Below are 21588 nucleotides of genomic sequence, written 5' to 3'. Positions count from 1 at the left end.
TCCAGGAAAATTTGACTTGGGCATGTGGTACTCTGTCTCTATATTCTTCTTCCTATTCTACAATACTGTGTCAAGTAGATTTTGTATGCAGCTTCTCATTTTTTACATTATCAAATAATCCTTGAGCCATAATAATTATCCTTTAGCCACTTGAATTTTCTATTGTAGTTGCAAGGTGAAATAACACCTACCATTATAGTGATTGACTGTGTCAATGGTTAAGAATCTCTTCACCACAAGATAAGCAGAACCAGGTTCAGCTAGTGAACTCCACCGAAGCACCTGTTCCAACACATTTTCTGTGTAGTGAAGTGGGCGTTCTGCAAAAAAAAAATAATACTGAATCAAACTGAAAAAAATAGTAAGTTATCAGCTTTTATACATTAAAAAAAAATCCTTTAAGAAATATGTATATGCAACAAAAAAATATGACCATATCTTATGTTACACAGTAATAATGCTAGGGCTACATACAAGAGACCCTAACACCTAGAACACCATTAAACATATGATGAAATTTACTGTATAAATGAATCTATGCGGGGTTTCTTCCTCTGTTTTTAATTCAGATAATATTCTGGCTTGCTTTTGGAAAGCTATACAAATATGCACGTAATTAATTGTAAAAGGACTAGCAAAGTTAATTTTGCTCAGTAGTAAGTAATAACCTTTGTTTATCCTGACATTAGCATGTTATAATATCAGATCAATACCAGTGAACAATTTATAGCTGATACTATCATAGTCAATTAATATGAAATTATAAAATGTGCCTAAGAGGCACCTGGATGGCTCAGTCAGTTAGGCGTCTGACTTTGGCTCAAGTCATGATCTCACAGTTCATGGGTTCGAGCCATGCATCTGGCTCTCTGCTGTCAGCACAGAGCCCACTGGGGAATCCTCTGTCTCCCTCTCTCTCTGCCCCTCCCCTGCTCTTGCTCTATCAAAAGTAAATAAACATTTTTTAAAAAAATATGCCTTCAACAGAGAACAGATGAAAATAATCAAAATACTACTACGTCATTTATATCTATCAGTGAGATACTATGTGGCAATATTATGTATTAACTGTTGATACAATAGGCCAAAAGCAAGAAGTTAATCACATCTTAAACATTTCTCCTTGATACTCATTCATATGTTTTGTTTTAGGCAATCATACTTTTAAATGTGTTACAAATTCTTAGCACAGAGTTAAAACAACAACAACAACAACAAACTGGTCTTAGAATCACAATCAAAGCTTTATAGTAAATTTTTTTTCTGGATAAAAATATGACAATCAGTTAATAAAATGTTAGAACCGAACATAGGCTGGAATAAAAGAAATTCAAACCTTTTCACAGTACCCTGAAAATGGCACAATTGAAATAGCAAGAGCATCAGCTCTAGCATAAACATGCTGATGCAGCTTTCTCAGGGTCACAGTCGAATATAAGTCAATTCAACCCTTTCATCCCCTCCTAAATACAAAGAGCACAGCATTCTGGCTTTTCACCTTCAATTAAAGTAAAAACACGAATGACAAACAAAGAGCATGTCAAGAGCATCATACTCACATAGGAACCATGATATTTTAATTGGTGATACAATCATAAGTAAAAAGAACAAATATATCACATCTCCTTAATACTCCTCTCCCCCTGCTGTGACCTCAGCATTCCAGAATGTATCAATAATCCCCAGTCCACAGAAGAAAAAAAAACCAAATTTTTCTGCTGCCATTGTAAAGAACCAGATTTTTGCTTTACTATTCAGTATTTATTAGAGCAAGCCTACTCATTATGACAATGGCAATTAAAAAAAAAAAAAAAAGCAACTAGGCCATACATTTTAAAGACAAATCTACCTCTTGTGTACATATATATACCCCTTAGTACACAGCAGACTGCTAAGTACTTGACAGTTCTTTTTTTTTTTTAATGTTTATTTATTTTTGAGAGAGAAAGAGAGAGAGAGAGAGAGAGACAGCGTATGAGTGGGGGGCGGGCAGTGAGAGGTAAGACACAGGATCCACAGCAGGCTCCAGGCTCAGCTGTCAGAACAGAGCCCGACGCGGGACTTGAACGCACCAACCGTGAGATCATGACCTGAGCTGAAGTCGGACGCTAAACTGAACCACCCAGGTGCCCCCTTACTAGACGTTTCTATGGTGGACTATAATTAACAGAAAATATTTGGTAATGAATCAGCAGACAAAATTCTGCCAAATTTCAAAGTCAGCCAAAATCTTCTATGCTCTGTCAGTCCCATTTTTCTTCAAGTAATTTTCTAAAAGTTTTGACAAAGGTCATAACTTCCTATAAATTGTCAAAGTTATAAATTCAATTGTTGATTAATCCATTAATTAATCCTTCTATTAATGGAGGTTATAATTAGAATTAACTATATTTCTTAAAAAAACTAATTATAGAATAAGTACTCTCTTTACATTTGGCATAATGTATGTAATTATTGGTTCCACTACTTGCAATGGTACTGATACCATTAACAGTTGTCATTTCTGGAATAACCATGTATCAGAATTGTCTGTACCAGATACACAGGTTATCACTTTTAATCCTCACGGCACTCTTCATTAGGTATCATTCATATTTTACATATAAAGAAAAACAAGGATTAGAGGGATGACTTGCCTAAGGCCAAAGATCTGGTTCAAGAGAAGAACAAAGATGTGAACCTCATATCCACCTGACTTTAAAACCCAGTATTTTTAAACACCAACTTAAGTTTTATTTTGGGCAAGTATGTGAACTCTCACATAATTATTTTCTTACATGTAATTTGGAGAAAAAAGTATCAACTCACCAAGATTTTTCTGAGGACCAAACATAAGTAAAAAAACAATGTCAATTCATACTTCCCTCTACACTTTCCTATCCTTGGTGACAAGATGGCAAGGAAATAATACCAAGAGACTTTCAACATCCTGCACTTAAGGAAACTGATGAGCCCACAGTCGGCTTAGAGGTAAGAATTATATTCCCAACTGGAAAACAGTATCTGGATTAACATAAAATCTCACTCTTCTTTATTATCAAATTAAATTGGTAATGAAACTTCCAAGTATTAGAACATTTGCATTAAAGAGGGTCCCTATTGTAAGTTGACAGATACTACAGTGGTAGCTCTTAACCGTTCTTAGTGATATTACAATCACAGTATAACTGACACCACAGATACAGAAAATACAGATTTGCAAAAAAATTTGCTAAGTATGTTTTTCACATCAGTATCATATTATGACATGCTTTAGGACAGTGAAAATCCTGAATATCCAAGTTCCTGCATAAAAACAGAGCTGAAACATGGGATGAAAAGGTTACATATTTATTAGACTACCAATGCTATGTTTATAAAATGGCATTAAAATCCACCTTAAGAGATAATAGGCAGGGGAAATTGAGACATCAAACGTTGCTAGAATATAAATTCCTACCAATAAACAAGTTTTTATTTACAGTTCCATTTGCAGCCATCTGTCATGATAGATTATATGGTATGTACATCATCTGGCATTAGGGCATTACTAGAAATAAATAACTCAGTTGCTTACTATCTATAGCATAAAAATTGCTAAGAATTCAGTATAGTTATTTGAGAAGCAGAGGTTATGGAGGAGGTTATTTAGTTACATAAATCACATTATCATTATCTTTTTTTAATTTTTTTTTTTTTTTTTTTTTTTGAGAAAGAGAAAGAGTTAAGAGCACGAGTGGGGGGAGGAACAGAGAGAGTTGGAGACAGAGAGAATCTCAAGCAGGCTCCACACTGTCAGCACAATGCCCCAGTGTGGGGCTCGAACTAACAAATTGTGAAATATTGACCTGAGCCAACATCAAGAGTCAGATGCTTAACCGACTGAACACCTCATAACCAGGCGCCCCTCATTTTCCATATCTTAAAATCATGTCCACAGAATAAACCTGGCCTGCCTTGTTAAAAAGAGAGAGAGCTATCCAATTTCCACTGTAATTAACAGGTGTTGTCCTTAAATTTTTGGCAGTAATGACACAGGATTTCCTCAAACAATCATGATTACCCCAATAGTAAAATTCTTAGCGCCAAACTAAGAGCTATGCAAGTTTTCTCAGTCCTGTCCACACAATCAGAGGGTGAAAGCATTTCTGTGTCATCAGAAGAAGGGCTGGAAAGAATCCTGATGAAAAAATGAACAGCTCTTCCATATCACAGTAACTATGAGGAAGAAACAAGAAAATGTTCTGATACTCCTTCAGAGAAAGCAACTGCTTCAAAAAACTTGAACCGCTCAGTGAAGAAGCCCACTTAAATGAGGCCCCTTGGGTGTTTTTCTTTTTTTTTTTTTTCTTCTTCCTCCTCTTCCAGCATGTGAAGGCCTTTCCGTTTGAAGTTGAAGCATTAAGATAAGAGCATACTTCAGAAGATTAGCTCTGGATGAAGGTGGTACCCTCTCCCAGGGTAGGTTTCAGCTTGTCTTAATGACTGGCAGCAGTGGGTGAAGGTTACTTAGCATCTTTCAATGAATAAGACAAGAATGACTGTTTCTCTACCTAGTACAAATTTCAAATGTCCCACCAGACCTTCACTTAGAGGGGAAACCAACTCAGAAATTAGCTGAGCCTAGAATTTAACTCAGCTTTACATACACATTCTTAAAGTATTTATATGGTTTTAATAGGTCATATTTTTCCATCAATCTGACTACCATATAAGCAAAATGAAAGTTGCCCACCATTTGCTATGGTCTGAATGTTTGTCCTCCTCAAATTCATATGGTGATACCTAATCCCCAGTGTGATGGTATTAGGGGGTAGGGCCTTTCAGAGAGGTCTTGAATGCAGAGCACTCATGCATGTGATTAGTGCCCTTGTAAAAGAGACCCCAAAGAGCTCCCTTCCATCATGTGGGAACACAGGGAAAAGACAGCCCTCTATGAAGCTGAAAACAGGCCATCACCAGACACTGAACCTGCTGGCACCCTGATCTTGTGAAACTTCCCAGCCTCCAGAGCTGTGGAAAATAATTTCTACTATTTATAAGCTCCCATCTATGGAATTCCACTATGGCAGCCTGAATGGACTAGGACACAACTTCACCAATGACAGCAGTGATGCTAATGATATATGAGTCACAAATTGACATGCTTCTATCAGTCTGCTTTGGTACTTGCCATACCCATGGCAATTCCATTCATAGGTTTAAGAATCTATTTTCATTATCCTCAACCATATAGGGGTTTCTGGGCATTTATATAACATATTTTCCTCTTATTTTTATATAACTAGGGTATTATTAAAAAAAAAACTAAATATAATAGAGCATCTCAGAAGAGTACAGGAAATGTTACAAAATACTTATTATAAAAGGGGCATTGGATATGATAGGGTAGAAAATTTAGTGACACCTAAAACAAAATCCAGCACTTCTGGTTCACTTACTTACCCCTCTACCTCTCTATCTCTCAGACTATTTTTGGTTACTTGGGGGATTTATAATTACATTTGAAAAAGCAGCAATTCTCTACTGACATTCTTCCTATCAACTACAATCTTGTGACTACCAACGCCTTCACTTTTAGCTTCTTTTTATATTTTACTTTATCTTCCCTGCATGCTACTAGAAATAAAGCTTTTAACATTTCAGCAGGTCAGGTGGAACACACAGGTTCCATCTGCTTCAGTAAAGCACAATCACTGGCCCCTCTGCTGCTCTCCTAGCACTGCTCCCTTAGAGGCAGTAAAAATGATCTTAGCTTTCTCTTCTGGAGAATTCTACTTAAAGGGTTGACCAGATATTAAAACCATGCCAAATGTGAATTCTTTACATAACATTTTTTTTTTTTAATTTTTTTTTTCAACGTCCATTTATTTTTGGGACAGAGAGAGGCAGAGCATGAACGGGGGAGGGGCAGAGAGAGAGGGAGACACAGAATTGGAAACAGGCTCCAGGCTCTGAGCCATCAGCCCAGAGCCCGACGCGGGGCTCGAACTCACAGACCGCGAGATCGTGACCTGGCTGAAGTCGGACGCTTAACCGACTGCGCCACCCAGGCGCCCCGCCAAATGTGAATTCTTAACTCCATCAAATGTATTCTTTCTTGGTGTACACGGGGTGTTCCTTTGATTATCTCATAAGTGTTTTTATATTTTCATCAAGATAACTTTTTTATTATTAAATTTTTTTTAATGTTTATTTATTTTTGAGAGAGACAGAATGCAAGTGGGTTAGGGGCAGAGAGAGAGGGAGACACAGAATCCGAAGCAGGCTCCAGGCTCTGAGCTGTCAGCACAGAGCCTGATGCGGGGCTCGAACTCATGAGCTGTGAGATCATGACCTGAGCCGAAGTCGGACGCTCATCAGACTGAGCCACCCAGGAACCTCTTTTTATTATTATTTTAAAGTTTATTTATTTGAAAGAGACAGAGACAGCATGAGTGGGGGAGGAGCAGAGAGAGAGGAAGAGAAAGAACCCTAAGCAGACTCTGCACTGTCAGGACAGAGCCGGATGTGGGGCTTGAACTCACGAAACCATGAGATTGTGACCTGAACTGAAACCTAGGGTTGGACGTTTAATCAACTGAGTCACCCAGGAACCCCAAGATAACTTTTTTTTTTTTTGAGTTAGAAAGAAACCAAAAGACAACAACAACAAAACAAAAACAAAACAAAAAACCCAACTCACTCTAATCTTGCAATTTGTGAAGTACTAATTGTCATATGCAAGTTAATAACCAGCCACTTTCAGAGTAAGCAGCCTTTCATTTTCCAAGATGAAATCTAGTAACAATGTTGCCAGATATACTGCAACCTCTCTTCTAGCTATAAATAATTACTTCCTGTCTTCACTCATTCTGCTTGTTCTTCTCAGTCAGGAGGACCAATGCCCAAAGGCATAGAGCTCCAATGATGTGACACTGGGATATGCTTTAAATCAGTCCTTGAGAGAATAAGGGCAGTGGGAGAGGATGTCTATCCCCAAATCCATAATTCATTATTTTGCTGTGGATGTCCTCATAAATTCAACAGAAATAGAAGCACATGGGAAACAATCAGCTGTCTAAGAGCTAAGCAGGGCCTTGGAATCTCCTAGTGATTCCTAATCTGTAAACAGGAATTACTTTTCATGTACCTTCTACTTGGATACATCTAATCCAAACAGCAACAGTCTGAGTCACTCAAGTTCCGAATGCATGTATTTTTTATTCCACTTCAGTTAGTAAGATATTTTTAGGGTCTATTCTATATCACTGCACTACACTAGAGGTAGTGACAGATAGAAAGGTCTAAAAAATAACGGCAAATGTCCTGAAAAACTAATATTCTGGGGCAGAGGCAGATACACGATACTATTCTACAAGTCAGATAATATGCAGTATTATGGATCTATAATCAAATAATCAGAAAAGCTCAGTGGGAACTATGTTTGTCTAAACATCATCATGGAAGAAGGACCATCTAAACTGGATCTTGAAGGACAGGCAATAAGCACCTAACGAAAGGGTTTTAAACAGTGGAACAATATGATCCTATTTGTGATTTAGAAAGATAACTTTGGCAGTAATACTGAGAGTTATCCTTTACTTACAATTACAATGAAGCTAGTAACCTAACCCTTTCCTTAAAATTAAACAACAAAAAATCAAAAGACTGTACCACCTATATACCATATAGTAATGAAAAACTGTGCTTTACTTATTTAGATTTTAACTGTATGGCAACTATGTGTAAGGCATTATGCCAGACACTAGAGACAGAAAAAGAAAGTTCCTCCTTCTTTCCAAGGAGCTCTCCTCAAGAGACACAAAGTTCAATGGAACCCTTAGTATGGGTTTTAAAGGAGGTAAACTGGTGGGCCAGATGCAGGAGAGTAAAGATGCATTTGGGAAATACCAGCCTACCCTGGTTAGGCAAAGACCAAGAATGGAAGGGATTATCTATCAAGAACATACATGATGAAAAAAGATGGCAAAGGAGATTGGGTCAGCAAAAAGCTACCACTTAGTGGATAGACAAAGGAAAAATTGACAAATGAAATAAAAGGAGTAGAGAGCAAGAAGGACAATCCAGGTAGTATCAAATACAGAGTGAAAAGCCTTCAAAAGGAATGGTAATAGTCCTTAGTAATAAACCCTCTGGAGAGGACAGGTAAAGCCTGAAGCAAATTAACTGGGCTTAGAAGCTGGGGGTCACAGTGGTCATCTGCTAAACCACTTTCTGTAAATGGGAGAGACCAAATATGGGAAGACACAGCGTGAACCAACACCAAAGCATGGGAGTCACTGAATCTTGACAATTAATATCTAAAAATTACTTTTTATTACCTTTTCAGGAGTTAGATTTTTAAAGAATTATGCATGATAAAAACAACGATATGAAAATATGTAGACTAATGAGAGACAAAATAGTTGACATCCCATTTTATTCAAACATAGATTACAACACTCCTACTAATACATGATATGGTATTTCAATGTTGAATTTTAATTTTTATCTTGAGCTTGCAGGTGGCAAGATTTTACTTTTGGCAGTTTGACAGCTATACTTGAAAGGGTCCCAACACCTTAGTAGGTAGCAGCTAGACAGATGGTCAAGGGACAAAGACATTCTGCATCTTTTTTTTTTTTCTTTTTCCTAGAGGTCTTTAAAACCAAATGGTGTCATTAGAATGTAAAGCTTATTCAGCATCTGACTACTGCGATAGTCAAGGTGTTTTAAAATCTCTACCCTTCCATGTCTGAGATAAAAGATGATAAAATATCTGATCTACTCCACTAAGATGGAAAGAAAAAACAAAAAACAAAAAATAAGCTGTTACTAGCTTAAAAAAGTTTTTTCTTTAATAATAAATAATCTTTTAAATCAACATTGTTTTTGTTAAAAGAGCAGCATATAGGAAATGAGATGGATAGTGATAGTGCCATTCAGAATAGTTATAAATCAGGGGTGCCTGGGTGGCTCAGTCGATTAAGTGCTGGACTTCGGCTCAGGTCATGATCTCACAGTTCATGGGTTCAAGCCCTGTGCCGGGCTCTGTGCTGGCAGCTCAGAGCCTGGAGCCTGCTTCCCTTTCTGTGTCTCCCTCTCTCTTTGCCCTCCTCTGCTTGCCCTCTCTCTCTCTCAAAACTTATTTATTTTATTTATGTTTATTTAACATTAAAAAAATTAGAAGTTACAAATAAAATTGCTTGTCTTTACAAACAAAGGCCTATTTCTTAAAGTAGCAACATGGATGTCTAATGCTTTGCATTATATTTCCATAGTCAATAAAATAATCATTTAGATGAGTAAAATCATAGGAGGGCAAACTCAAGTGGCAATGACATAGAACACATGCACAGAGGTAGAAGGGAATGAAAAATGAGAAGTTAATCTTTAAAAAACACAAAATGTTCATAATTGCTTGGCACAAAAATAGTACTTCTTCATACTGTAAGGAATTTAAGAATCCTATCATGAAAATCACTTACCTAGCTCTTCATTTTCAATGACTTCAAATGTGGCCCAGATATCACCTTTCACAGGAATTATATTTTTTATTGCTAATATATCATTAGTTAATTCCTCTGCTTCCATCACAGGAGAGATCTGTAAGAGAAGCAAAATTTCTTCAGAATGTACATCGGACACAGAAATACCTATATGACAGAGCCAATAGTGGTAACCCCATCCACCAACTTACGACACTCTTAAGTTTCTCCCTTGGTATGTTTACTTAGCTTCTCTAAGTACACAGAAGAAAACAAACAAGCAAGCAAGCAAGCAAGCAAACAAACAAAAACAGCATATTCAGATCTTCTCCATAAAATAGAATACATTTTAATGTGAGCGCATGAACATCTTACAATATAGACATAATCTGGGAAAATATGTTTTTTCTCAGTGAGCAATTAGGGAAAAAGAAAATGTACCTAATCATACACAGAAGATCTTTCACTAGACAGTGAATCCAACAGCATTCTAGGAGTAAAAAATTTCACTCATCAGTTTTATATTCATGAGTTCAAAGTGGTTTGGTTGATTCAGTCTGGGCCCCGAATCATACACAATCGACTGCTGTCTACCATGCCAAAAAGCCCCAGGGTCTTAGTGGTTTGTGGTGGGCCCCACCATGCCAAGTGACAGATGGTGGGGTCCCAAAGCACGCTAGAGCCAGGACTGCAGGGCAGAGGCCAGCTCTACGAGAGTCCAAAAGCCTGAGGCCATGGCATAAGCATGCTGTCTTCTTCAGGGACTTTTGGGATTTTTGATTTGTTTCTTCGTGTTTTTGTTTTTGCCAATCTTAAATGCACACTGGACAAAAGCAAGCTGGCTTTCTTCAATTTGAATTTAGTTGTAACCGTAAACAAAGAGAAGATGTTTTAAAAGTTAGGATACTGCGACTGCAACCTCGTTTGCATATTTTCAGTCGAAGTATGCACCTATTTTAAAAGTTCTTCCAACAGGAACATGCTCGTTACCATTTCTCCTGTCCATGACCCATCATGAGCATATCGCACATATGTAAGTAGCACAGAACACCTTCCATTACAGGTAACTCATACAGTCTATTTTCTGGGCTTTGTGGAATTTAGTACTTTCTTTTTTTTTTTTTTTTAATTTTTTTTTCAACGTTTTTATTTATTTTTGGGACAGAGAGAGACAGAGCATGAATGGGGGAGGGGCAGAGAGAGAGGGAGACACAGAATCGGAAACAGGCTCCAGGCTCCGAGCCATCAGCCCAGAGCCTGACGCGGGGCTCGAACTCACGGACCGCGAGATCGTGACCTGGATGAAGTCGGACGCTTAACCGACTGCGCCACCCAGGCGCCCCTAGTACTTTCTTTGGAATGTATTAATGATACAATGAAGTCCACTATCTTTTATTTTAAACAGCCCAATGAAATATAATCTTGAAAGAGAAAAAAAATCTCACTATCTGGGCAAAGTGGAAAACTGTAGTAGAAACATCAGATGAATCATTTCAATAATGCTGCTCATCTGAATGGCTCTGACATTTTTTTAAGAAGCATAACCCTCTCTTAAAATAATAAATTACTGAGAAACTAAACCGCAAGAGAGGCAGGGAGTGCCTCAGGTAGACATGGGAGTGGAAAACTGAACTCCATTCCTTGTCTCAGAGGGCTCCCAAGGACAGGAAGCTCCTAGAACTGCACACGGTACACTTTGCCAATTATTACTCTAAGGAACATAGAAATCAGTATGATGAGCATCAGGTTAGGAATCTGATGACCAAGGTATGTATTCTGGCCTTAACACTTTTAACTTCCAGTTTGCATTCATGAAAACTTGAGACATTTCCTGTTTCACCTGCTTCCTGGGACTTAGGTAACAACTAACTGAAATAAATATAACTGAATAGTCTTCTAAAGTCTTAAGCATGAAACATATGTTAATGATTATTTTTACATAGTTTTTGCTATGTTTTTAAAGAAAATTTGGAGTTCTTATAGGTGAAACTATATAGTCCTTTACGTGCATTTACTTAAAATAAGAATTTTGCTCAATTATAATAACTTGTGTTAAAATGAGCTACTAAACAGTGCATGTGTAAGTGGAGCTAAGTCATGTGCTCTGAACACCTCCTCTAGCATGAGTGATGGACTCGTGCTGATTCTCTGTATTTCTTCCTCGTGTCCCCTATGATCAACATGCCACGATCAACATAGGAAATCTGATGTGGCCAAGTAGTGGCCTGCCTCTTTGGAACAAAACTTATTACTGTAGCAGTTCACTCCATGTTCTAAGTGAGTTAACCAGTGCCACAGAGACACAATATGTAATCGTTAAAAAATATAAATTAATAATTACAATGCATCTAACAAAACTGAAGCCCAGAAATACATAACATTGTGTTTAAATATTGGACTTTAGATGGCAAAATGTCTTCTTCAAACATAGAATGTAGTCTTACTAAGTAGGAATCTGAATTATCACTGTTACCCTCCCCCTAAGGCTGACTAAGTACTGAATTATGGCAGCACGAGAGGGATACTTTTAATTCAGGAAAAAAAAAAAAAAAGAAAGAAAAATGATTCATATTCTCATAAGAGAGTTATCCAATATTCAAGTAAATTGGAGACAGAAAGTCTAGGATACAAGAGTAGAAGACTATTAATAAATAATAAAATAATATAGGACTAGTAGTAATTATTAAGTGCCAATAGTAGTATTATTTGTGCCAGGCAATTCACCAAGTGTTTTACACCCAGTATCTTACTGAGGACTCACATCAATGATACTATGTAAATACTCTAATTTTTCCTCATTTTATACGTGAGATGATTGGGACTCAGACAGAGTAAGTTAATTTGCCTGATGTTAAGAAGCTAGGAAAGGGAGGGGCAGCTATTTAAGCTCAAATTATTTTTTAGAACCTATAGAATATCGTAACCATAACCTAAAGTGCATTAAGATGTTCTCTTTCCAGGGGCGCCTGGGTGGCGCAGTCGGTTGGGCGTCCGACTTCAGCCACGTCACGATCTCGCTGTCCGTGAGTTCGAGCCCCGCGTCAGGCTCTGGGCTGATGGCTCGGAGCCTGGAGCCTGTTTCGGATTCTGTGTCTCCCTCTCTCTCTGCCCCTCCCCCGTTCATGCTCTGTCTCTCTCTGTCCCAAAAATAAATTAAAACGTTGAAAAAAAAATTTAAAAAAAAAAAAAAAAAAAAAAAAGATGTTCTCTTTCCAAATAACTAAGTTATGGAATTCCTGGAGAATATTGGAATAAAAAGTCAATCCTGTCAATCAATCATGGTTTGAACTGGACAGGCGAAATAAAATACAAGAGACGATGGAAAATTCAAGGTACATAAATTAATGTGTATTAATACTTGCGATTTCCAGAAATATCCTTTAAATCCATCTTTAGGACTCACCCGAATTATAATGCTGCAGTCGGGTTCTTTCTTTTCTACATACACTTCAATCAACAAATCTCCAGCCTGGGAAACCTAGGAAAGGGCAGATGTGAAGACAGTAAATATAGGTATGTTCTGAGAACATACTTATGACACTTAAGACAGAAAGTCCTAGTCCTTTTTCTAAATATTTCATAATAATGAAATGAGCCTGTTAATAGTACAATAATTCTCATCTTCCAGATGTGGTTGACTAAGAAAAAGGAATCTACACAAAGGATGTAATCACAGGGCAATTTCTTCATCTCTTAATTAAGAATTTAGTGTCCTGAAATACTCTTATATTCTTACTAAAATAACAAACCTGTCTGTAAGGGGAATATGTGAACTTTCAACAACATAAGCTATAAGAGCCATCACCATGTATGTTAATAGGAGAAACAAAATGAGGAATGAAAAGGATCCATATGTAATTGTGCTCTAATCTACAGGGTGGGTGAATACCCATAATTAAAAGAGAAAATAGGCATTGCTAGATTTTCAAAGCGATAATGCACAAAAATTGAAATTTTAGGATAAATTAGGTTGGAGCTATATTACAACTACAAAAAGAGTAAGTATAGTTAGCAAAGAAAAAAAAATTTGAAGTGAAAGAATAAGATAGATGATAAGGAGAGGTTTTTATTTTAATTACTTTCAGCCAAGCATTAAGTGTTACATTATTTGGGTCACTATTATAGACCAGGAGACATATTAAGTGAAGAAGAGACACTCCTGAACAAAATAAAAACCGTAAGATACCACCATGTAGATCAACAGTATAATGAGGAAAAGTATAATTAACACAGAATTTAAACCAATCTATGAAAAATACTTGGAGTAGTTTTTTTTCAGAAATTGCCTTAAGTTATATAACCACTTAGAAATAATATCTCACAATTTAAAAAAAAATGGTCATAATGGAGAAACTATCATTCTGAAGTTAAATTTGCCTAAGAATAAAATCTGATGAAAAAATAGTAAAGAAAACATCTAAAAAATGTACTTTGAAGAAGTGTTTTTAATTACTCTGGCATTACAGACTTAGAAAAGCTTATTTCCAATTTTTCTTACTCATTTTTGATGATACACAAAAATTCTAGGAAAGAAAAGATACAGTTGACATTTCTACTTTTCACTGTGTTTGCATAAACAACTCTCCAGGAAGGACACATTTTAAAAATTAAAAACGCAAACACAAAGAACTCATAGAGTGAAGCTAAAACAAGAATAGCTAAGAAATTCAAACAGGGATAAGACATGGAGCCTGTCAGAAAAACACACCAGAGCAGAGTTTTGAATGGATTAGAGAAAAACACAAGCAAAAGAACAGGTTTTTCCGAAGTATTCTACTTTTCCTGTCCAATTACTACTATTTTATAGACAATTCTTTTCTTCTACTTACGTATACTTAATTAAAAAGCAGCCAAGACTCATTTCATTATTGCAATATGAATATAAAAGATAAAAATACAGAAGGACACTCATATTTTATCTTATTACAACATAGGTAATGCTGCCAAAGATTATACCTTGGGTTCACAAAACCCTTTATTTCATGACTGAGACTATCCCCCTTGCCACCCCCCCCAAAAAAAAAACAGTGATTCAGGAGAACTAACTGATAATAAGCCAGATTTCTTAGTTTTACAGGCTACATTAATTACTTTGGGTCAAAATGGAGGCGATGCTTTCGTAGGTAAGTACTGTCATAGTGCTAGCACTCAGGGATCTCGGGCACTGGGATGGCAGCCCTTTCTCCTCTCCTTCTTATGGAATAGTAGCTCCTAATAAGCTCCTAATAGTAGTTCCTAGTAAGGAAGCATTTGCTTCATTCTCTGAGTATATCTATAAACAGAAGATACTCGACCCATTTATATTATTTACATTTGTATCCAGAATCCACTACAACTCCTAGTGATTAGAAGAAGATTAAATACCAATTTTAAGAAAGTTCAGTGAATGCTCATCAAACAAGGAAAGGTACCCTGGAAAACGGCAGTGCACCCTGAACACACAAATCCAATATAATGCAACTGAGGAAAGCAAAAGAAGATTTAGAAAATAGTCAATTTCAGACATAAATCAGTGTATGTTACAAAGATGACATTAGAAAAATTCCCACTAATATAATCATCTGAGAGCATGCAGAGCAAAAGCATAGAAGAGATAATTTATATTTTCAAAATCATAATGGAAAAAAGAATCATTACGGAGCTGAATTTTCAATTTAGTCTTGTATTTCTTTGGCTTTAAATGCTTCCTTTGAAATCCACTCGTATTTTTAATAGTGCATTTGTAACTAGAAATTGATTTTATAAAGGGCATTTGATAAGATTAATAATGATTTTTCCTTCTGTATTTTGAAAATTTGCATTAACATACTTTGTGGCATTTCACATATGAACGTCACACTGCAGAATTAGGCAACTATTTTATCTAGGTTCTTTTTTCCCCATTACTTTTACTTTGCTTCAAATAGGAACTTGAAAATAAATACAACAAACAGCTTTACTTACAACAGAAGTTTTTAGTTTTTGTTATTTTTGAAATTGTTTTTTTATTCTTTGGAGATCTAACTATTACTACTCACTTGAGTGTCTTTCCACTTGGTAATAAAGCTATTTTCTATGTCCATTTGTTTGACTTGGTCTTCTTTAACCTGTTTAAAATATAATTTGGGACATTCTAATAAAATACAAGGAGTGATGGTACTCATCCTCACATAACTCTTCAGGAATTTAAAGACCAACAATTTAAAAATAAATGAGAATGACCATCTTAATCAGCATGGGCCCACATAGCTAGGGCAGAAATAAAGCCAACATGATAGAGCCTCATAAAGTTCAGAGAATTTTATGATGACATCACTTCAAGCTGCAGACTCCATCAATGGAAGCTGTACTGCTAATTGACTTAATAAGCAAAGGGGCTAATGAGTGATTTGTTAGAGTTGATGTAGGTTACAAGATAAGACTAATTTCTCAAACTGAAATGCTTGTTAAATGCTTACAAAATTCCTATGATTTAAAGCTGGGGTTAGCAAAACTACGAAAATAATCATTTATTTTTTTGTTAATGTAACAGTACAAACATAGAAAATAAAGAGAGCATGTAAAGCCACACATTATTTTTTTTTCCTAATTCTTTCATTTCTCAGCATCAGAATTACTGCAAAGAAGCTGCTGTTGATCAAAAACAGTGGACACATATAGAAAGAAATAGATCAAAGAGCAAAGAGAATCCAACAATCTTGGTGTCCATTCCTATATAAATGAAGATACAAATGGTGTGTTTTTATTTTATTAAAGTAGAGCTTCTTTCCCTTGGCTAAGGAATCCTGCAATCACTTACTATAAGAATGTAAGAACTCTACATAGAATAACCTATTATATTAACTCATTTAATTTCAACTGACGTACCCATTATCCTGGAAAACAAGAAGTCTTATACAACACCACTTAATAGAGTGCCCCAAGAGGTTAAATGCAACCATGCTAGTGGTAATCAAGAGGTCAGTGTTCATGAAGCAATGGAGTTGGACCTTTGACCCAAATACCCTATATACCCCCCATGTTCAAACCCTGGGCTTATTTCCTCGATTTTTACTTCTTTCAACTAAGAAATTATCCTTATTCCAACAGTTTTCTGATGAAACATGAATATATTAACTTCATAAAATAGCAAATTGAAAGTCAAATAATTAGAACAGACTTAGTAAAAACCACAGAACATTATTTCGGGATTTTCTTCATTTCCAATTCAGACACAATTAAAATAAAACACTAAAATGCATTCAATTGCAGACTTTATCAGCCTGGTATTTATTACCAAATTTGTAAAATTCACAATTTCACACCTCTAAGTAGACACACTTAATGCATACACACACTGACAAGGAAAAAAAAAAAGCCACAGAAACACTATAAATAGGAATATTCTGTCCAACAGACACCAGATGGCTTCAAAGCAGTCAAATTTAAATGAATGGCTACAGCTAAAAAGGCTACTTGTATCTAAAATATTAAAGATCATGTAACTATTCTTTATTTTTAGATATTCATAAAGACGTGATTATAAAAATCCTAAAATATAAATTTTTATTTGCCAACAGTAACATTGAAACTATTTTAACAAGGGCAGGATATAAAATATTTACCTCAAATATCTCAACATAATTATTAATTAAGTCCTCGATTACATTCACTTCTTCACTAGTTTGTCCTTTAGTTTGAAACAAACAGGATGAAAAGACCAAGGCCAAATTATGGGCATTCATGTGATTGATTTCTGAGCATTTCTGAACCCTGTTAGAGAAAAGCATAGCTCATTACGACACACTTCATAGAACTTTAGTCATAATACCCATTTATCATTATTTAACACACACACACACACATCAAAAGTCTCTGATAGAAGATGTACGGTGGTGATTTAAAGAACAATGCACAGTTTGTTTTTCTGAGTACTTACAGTCAAGAATATAAGAAAACACTACTGTTAAAGAAGATACGACTACAAGTTACAAAGCAGTCCTTGCCTGTGGACTGGATGAGATGCACCGAGACAATGGTACAACCTGAGGCTAAGGCATAAAGATGGGCTTAAACAATGGTGTAAAATGACCAGCGGGGCTGAAGCATAAATGAAACAGGGGAAAGGAGGCAGTAGGTAAGTAGGAAAAATAGCAAGGAAGGTGAATTGAGAGGCATACAGTAGACAGTTCCAAATTCAAGGTTCAAGGCTGAGCTGAATTTTCCAGGAAGTGCAAATCAGGTGAGAAAATACTTAGCAGCATGTGTTTGTACGGTTAGCCAAAATAGGATATTCTCTCTCAAAAAGCAAACAATGAAAAAATATAATTATTGGATATGACTTGGATATAACTATGAAGGTCTTTTTACAGTGAAAAGACATGAAAAGAGGAGTCAACTCTCCCTATGATTAGGCTACAAAATTTGGGCCTTACAAAGAGCATTTAAAGTACAGTTCACCCTTGAACAACAGAATTTGAACTGTGTGGGTCCACTTACATGTGGATTTTTTTGATAAATACAATACAGTTATATATTTTCTTTTATGATTTTCTTAATATTTTCTTTTCTCTAGCTTAATTGTAATAATACAGTACATAATACATATACCATACACAATAGGTGTTGACTGTATATGTTACTAGTAAGGATTCCAGTCAACAGTAGGCTATCAGTAGTTAAGTATTGGGGGGAGTCAAAGTATATGTGGATTTTGATGTGCAGGGGAGCACTGCCCCTAAATCCTGAATTTCAAGGGTCAACTGTATTCACAAATGTTAAATGCAAAGTGATTTTAAAAAACCTACAGGCATCACCCCAATAAAAGGAAATATACATCAATAAAAATGCACAGGTAAGAACTATAAGTGATATACATGTGGGTATCTGTTAATGCTGTTTGCCACTGACAATATATAATAACACCCTGCTCAACTGCCTAATTACATTTTTAAATTTTAAAATGCATACTAAAAAGGAGAGACTAACTGCATCAAAGGAATAAAACAAGATGAAGCTAGGTACACCTGTCTTTAAAAGGAGATTCTAGTGGTTACAAAAGAGAGTAAAGAAGACAGGAATATATATATATATATATATATATATATATATATACACTCACAAAATGCCACATTGCATGGCAGAGACTGAGCAAGTGCAATCATTGTATGTGATTTATAAGATGCAAAGGGAATCGCAAGTTAATAGAGGAGGGTGTGATAATTGTGGACATCCCTCTCAAAACTATGTCTGTACTCTTATCACACTAAATTATAAACATCAGGAAAATTTATCTGCAGGTCTGCCTGTGTTACCAGAATCAGAGCATCTCCCAGTCAGGAACTGTTGCTTTAATCACACTGGAGTGCATAATAAATATCTGGTGAATGGAATTAAGTAAATGTTAGTCACGGAAGAAGTGATCCGTTATCTGGGGCAGGGATGGAATTAAATACTAAATCAACCTGACCTAACCAAATGGACCTCTCAAACTTTTGAGGACTCTATTAAACATTCTCACCTTCTTGAGACTTCCTTTTGCAATAGTATCCTCCTTGCTACTCTTCACCTCTCTTCCATTTCTGCAGCTGCCTTAATTTATGACATAACGTCCAAGGAATACAGTATTTTCCTTTCCTTCCTTTATTTCTCTGCCCCACAAGCTATCATTCCCAAGTGTTTCTATTAAACCCACGGAGTCTCTTCTCACTCAGGCCTTCTCATTAGAAGCCCAAGAAAACGGTTTCCTGGTTAGTTTCTCTGTGTCTATTCCAATCTCTTTTCAATCAATCCCATCCATGGGTTATTGTCCTAAAACAGACTTGATCAGTCACTCTTTATTGTGTGAAAATCTGAATGTTTTCACATGACCACTTGAGCCTTTCACAACCTCCTGCCAGCCAACTACACACCAGCTCATCTCCCAGCACATCTGTTTCCTAGAAATATCCACCACTCATTTCTTGTTACTTATCTTTCCTTCGCATACCCCTTTCAATGTGAAGCATTCCCTGGATGTCAACACACAACAAATGATTCAATCTTTCCTCCCATGTTAAAATTCTCTATATTAAAATCTGTTCCAGTGATGCCGTGTTTCCCCTAAAAATTATAAAATGCCCTGCAGCACTCCTGTGCATTCACTCTGACATCCAGAGGTCCCTGATGCAAAGGTTGGGAACTGTGGACTTAAGACGTTTTGTCATTCATGTATTATTATCTTCAAATGTTTCTGTTCACATGGAATCTTAATAGGCGCTGTTTAGTATACAGTAGTAACTAAAATATATGCCAGATGAAGAAACGGAGGGAGAGGGGAAGGATGGGAAGGAACTCGTGATCTCAAACTCAAATCTGAATAAAAAATCTTAAAACAATTATGTGTAACTCAATGTTCAAAATATTAACTTAATAAACTGTAGCAGCCCGGTCATATATTAAATTTTTCTGAAGTTTATTTATTTATTTTAAGAGAGAAAGAGAGAGAGAGAGCATACGCACATGAACATGAGTGGGACAGGGGCAAAGAGAGAGGGAGGGAGAGAATCCTAAGCAGGCTCCAAGCCGTCAGCACAGAGCCTGATGCAGGGCTAGATCTTACGCACCATGCGATCATGACCTGAGCCGAAACCAAGAGTTGGACACTTAACCGAATGAGCCACCCAGGCGCCCCTCAAATTTCTGAAGAATCTGTCCCAATGTCTCATAAGAATTTCTTAGACTGCAAATAAGACAGTTTCAGTAGAATTCAGCTACACAAAAATTCGGTGTACTGCATCTATGCAGGAAGAGACAATGATATACTCCCTAAGCCATATTTACACTTATTAAAGTTTTTGTAGTAGTTCTAACAGCAAAACCAACCAACCAACACACCTTTCATTTTAACTGAAAGGGTTATTTTCAAACATGCCTCCTCCTTCAGAGATCTTATTTCTCAAGCTACTACTATATTCTTCCTATCCTCCCAAATGAAGGAAACTACATACCCTGATGTAGAAAATATTTTAGACTTCTAAAATTTTCTCATATGTTCAACAGTATGATGCTAAAATATTAGAATTAGGTTAGACACAAATTGATAAGGGAGAAATAAAAGTTTATGAAGAGTTCATCATGAGAAAATACTGTGCTCACAGACAGACTCCTGCTAGAGAATTCTGGTCTTTGTACTTTCTTCTCTTCTCTAGCTTTCCTCTTAAATGAGTTTTAAAGTTTGTGTTTATATACTGGATTCACTTGGGGATGCTGTACATGATTATTTCTAATTCATTTAAGAAATTTTCCAGTATGCTATTTATCTGAAATGGGTCTTAATTACAGAAAGAAACACTCAAGTGATAGTTTGCTGGGGATTTTATTTTAAAACCATTTTCTTCCCCCCTTCCACTCATCACCCACCTCCTTTCTGGCAACCCCTAGTTCTTCTCTGTATTTAAGAATCTGCTTTTTTGTCTCCTTTTTTCCTTCTTTATTCATGTTTTTCTTAAATTTCACATATAAATGAAATCATATGGTATTTGTCTTTCTCAGTCTGACTTACTACACTTGGTATAATATCCTCTAGGTCTATCCATGTTGTTAAAAATGACAAAAACCTCATTCTTTTTTATGGCTGAGTAATAGTCCTGTGTGTGTGTGTGTGTGTGTGTGTGTGTGTGTGTATATACACACTACTACTTCTTTATCCATCCACCTGTTGATGGACACTTAATGTTGCTTCTATAACTAGGCTATTGTAAATAATGCTGCAATAAACACAGAGGTGCATATATCTTTTAGAATTATTGCTTTTATTTTCCTTGGGTAAATACCTAGTAGTGGAATTACTAAATTATATGGTAGTTCTATTTTTAATGTTCTGAGGAACATCCATACTCCTTCCACAGCAGCTACACTAGTTTATATTCCCATGAATAGAGCAGGAGGGTTCCCTTTTCTCCACATCCTTGCCAACACTTGTTATTTTCTGTCTTTTGGACACTAGCCATTCTGGCTGGCAGAAGGTGATATCTCATTATAGTTTTGACTTATATTTTCCTGATGATGAGTGATATTGAACATCTTTTTATGTGTCTGTTGGCCATATGTGTGTCTTTGGAGAAATGTCTATTCAGGTTCTCCGCCCATTTTTAATCAGATTATTTGTTTCTCTATTGTTGACGTCTATAAGTTCTTTTTT

The 21588-nt window shown here is 36.2% G+C and overlaps 1 protein-coding gene across 6 annotated transcripts in view; it reads right to left on the bottom strand.

Annotated features, from left to right (window-relative positions):
- ARAP2 (ArfGAP with RhoGAP domain, ankyrin repeat and PH domain 2) overlaps positions 1 to 21588 on the bottom strand; it is a 222008-nt gene that overhangs the window by 38578 nt on the left and 161842 nt on the right. For 5 of the 6 annotated variants that reach the window (XM_086705258.1, XM_086705256.1, XM_086705261.1 and 2 more), the window contains 5 exons: positions 17033 to 17180; positions 15467 to 15535; positions 12853 to 12927; positions 9450 to 9567; positions 192 to 320 (listed from right to left, as the gene is read on the bottom strand). In XM_086705258.1, coding sequence (XP_086561384.1) covers positions 192 to 320; positions 9450 to 9567; positions 12853 to 12927; positions 15467 to 15535; positions 17033 to 17180 — 539 coding nt within the window. The remainder of the gene's footprint in view (positions 1 to 191; positions 321 to 9449; positions 9568 to 12852; positions 12928 to 15466; positions 15536 to 17032; positions 17181 to 21588) is intronic. The other variant, XM_086705260.1, reaches the window with a different exon arrangement.

This window comes from Puma concolor, chromosome B1 (genome assembly GCF_028749965.1).
Source record: "Puma concolor isolate L17-30 chromosome B1, mPumCon1.1.hap2, whole genome shotgun sequence".
NCBI lineage: Eukaryota > Metazoa > Chordata > Mammalia > Carnivora > Felidae > Puma > Puma concolor.
Note: the sequence above shows the minus strand (reverse complement) of the source record. Positions and strands in the feature narration are given on the sequence as shown.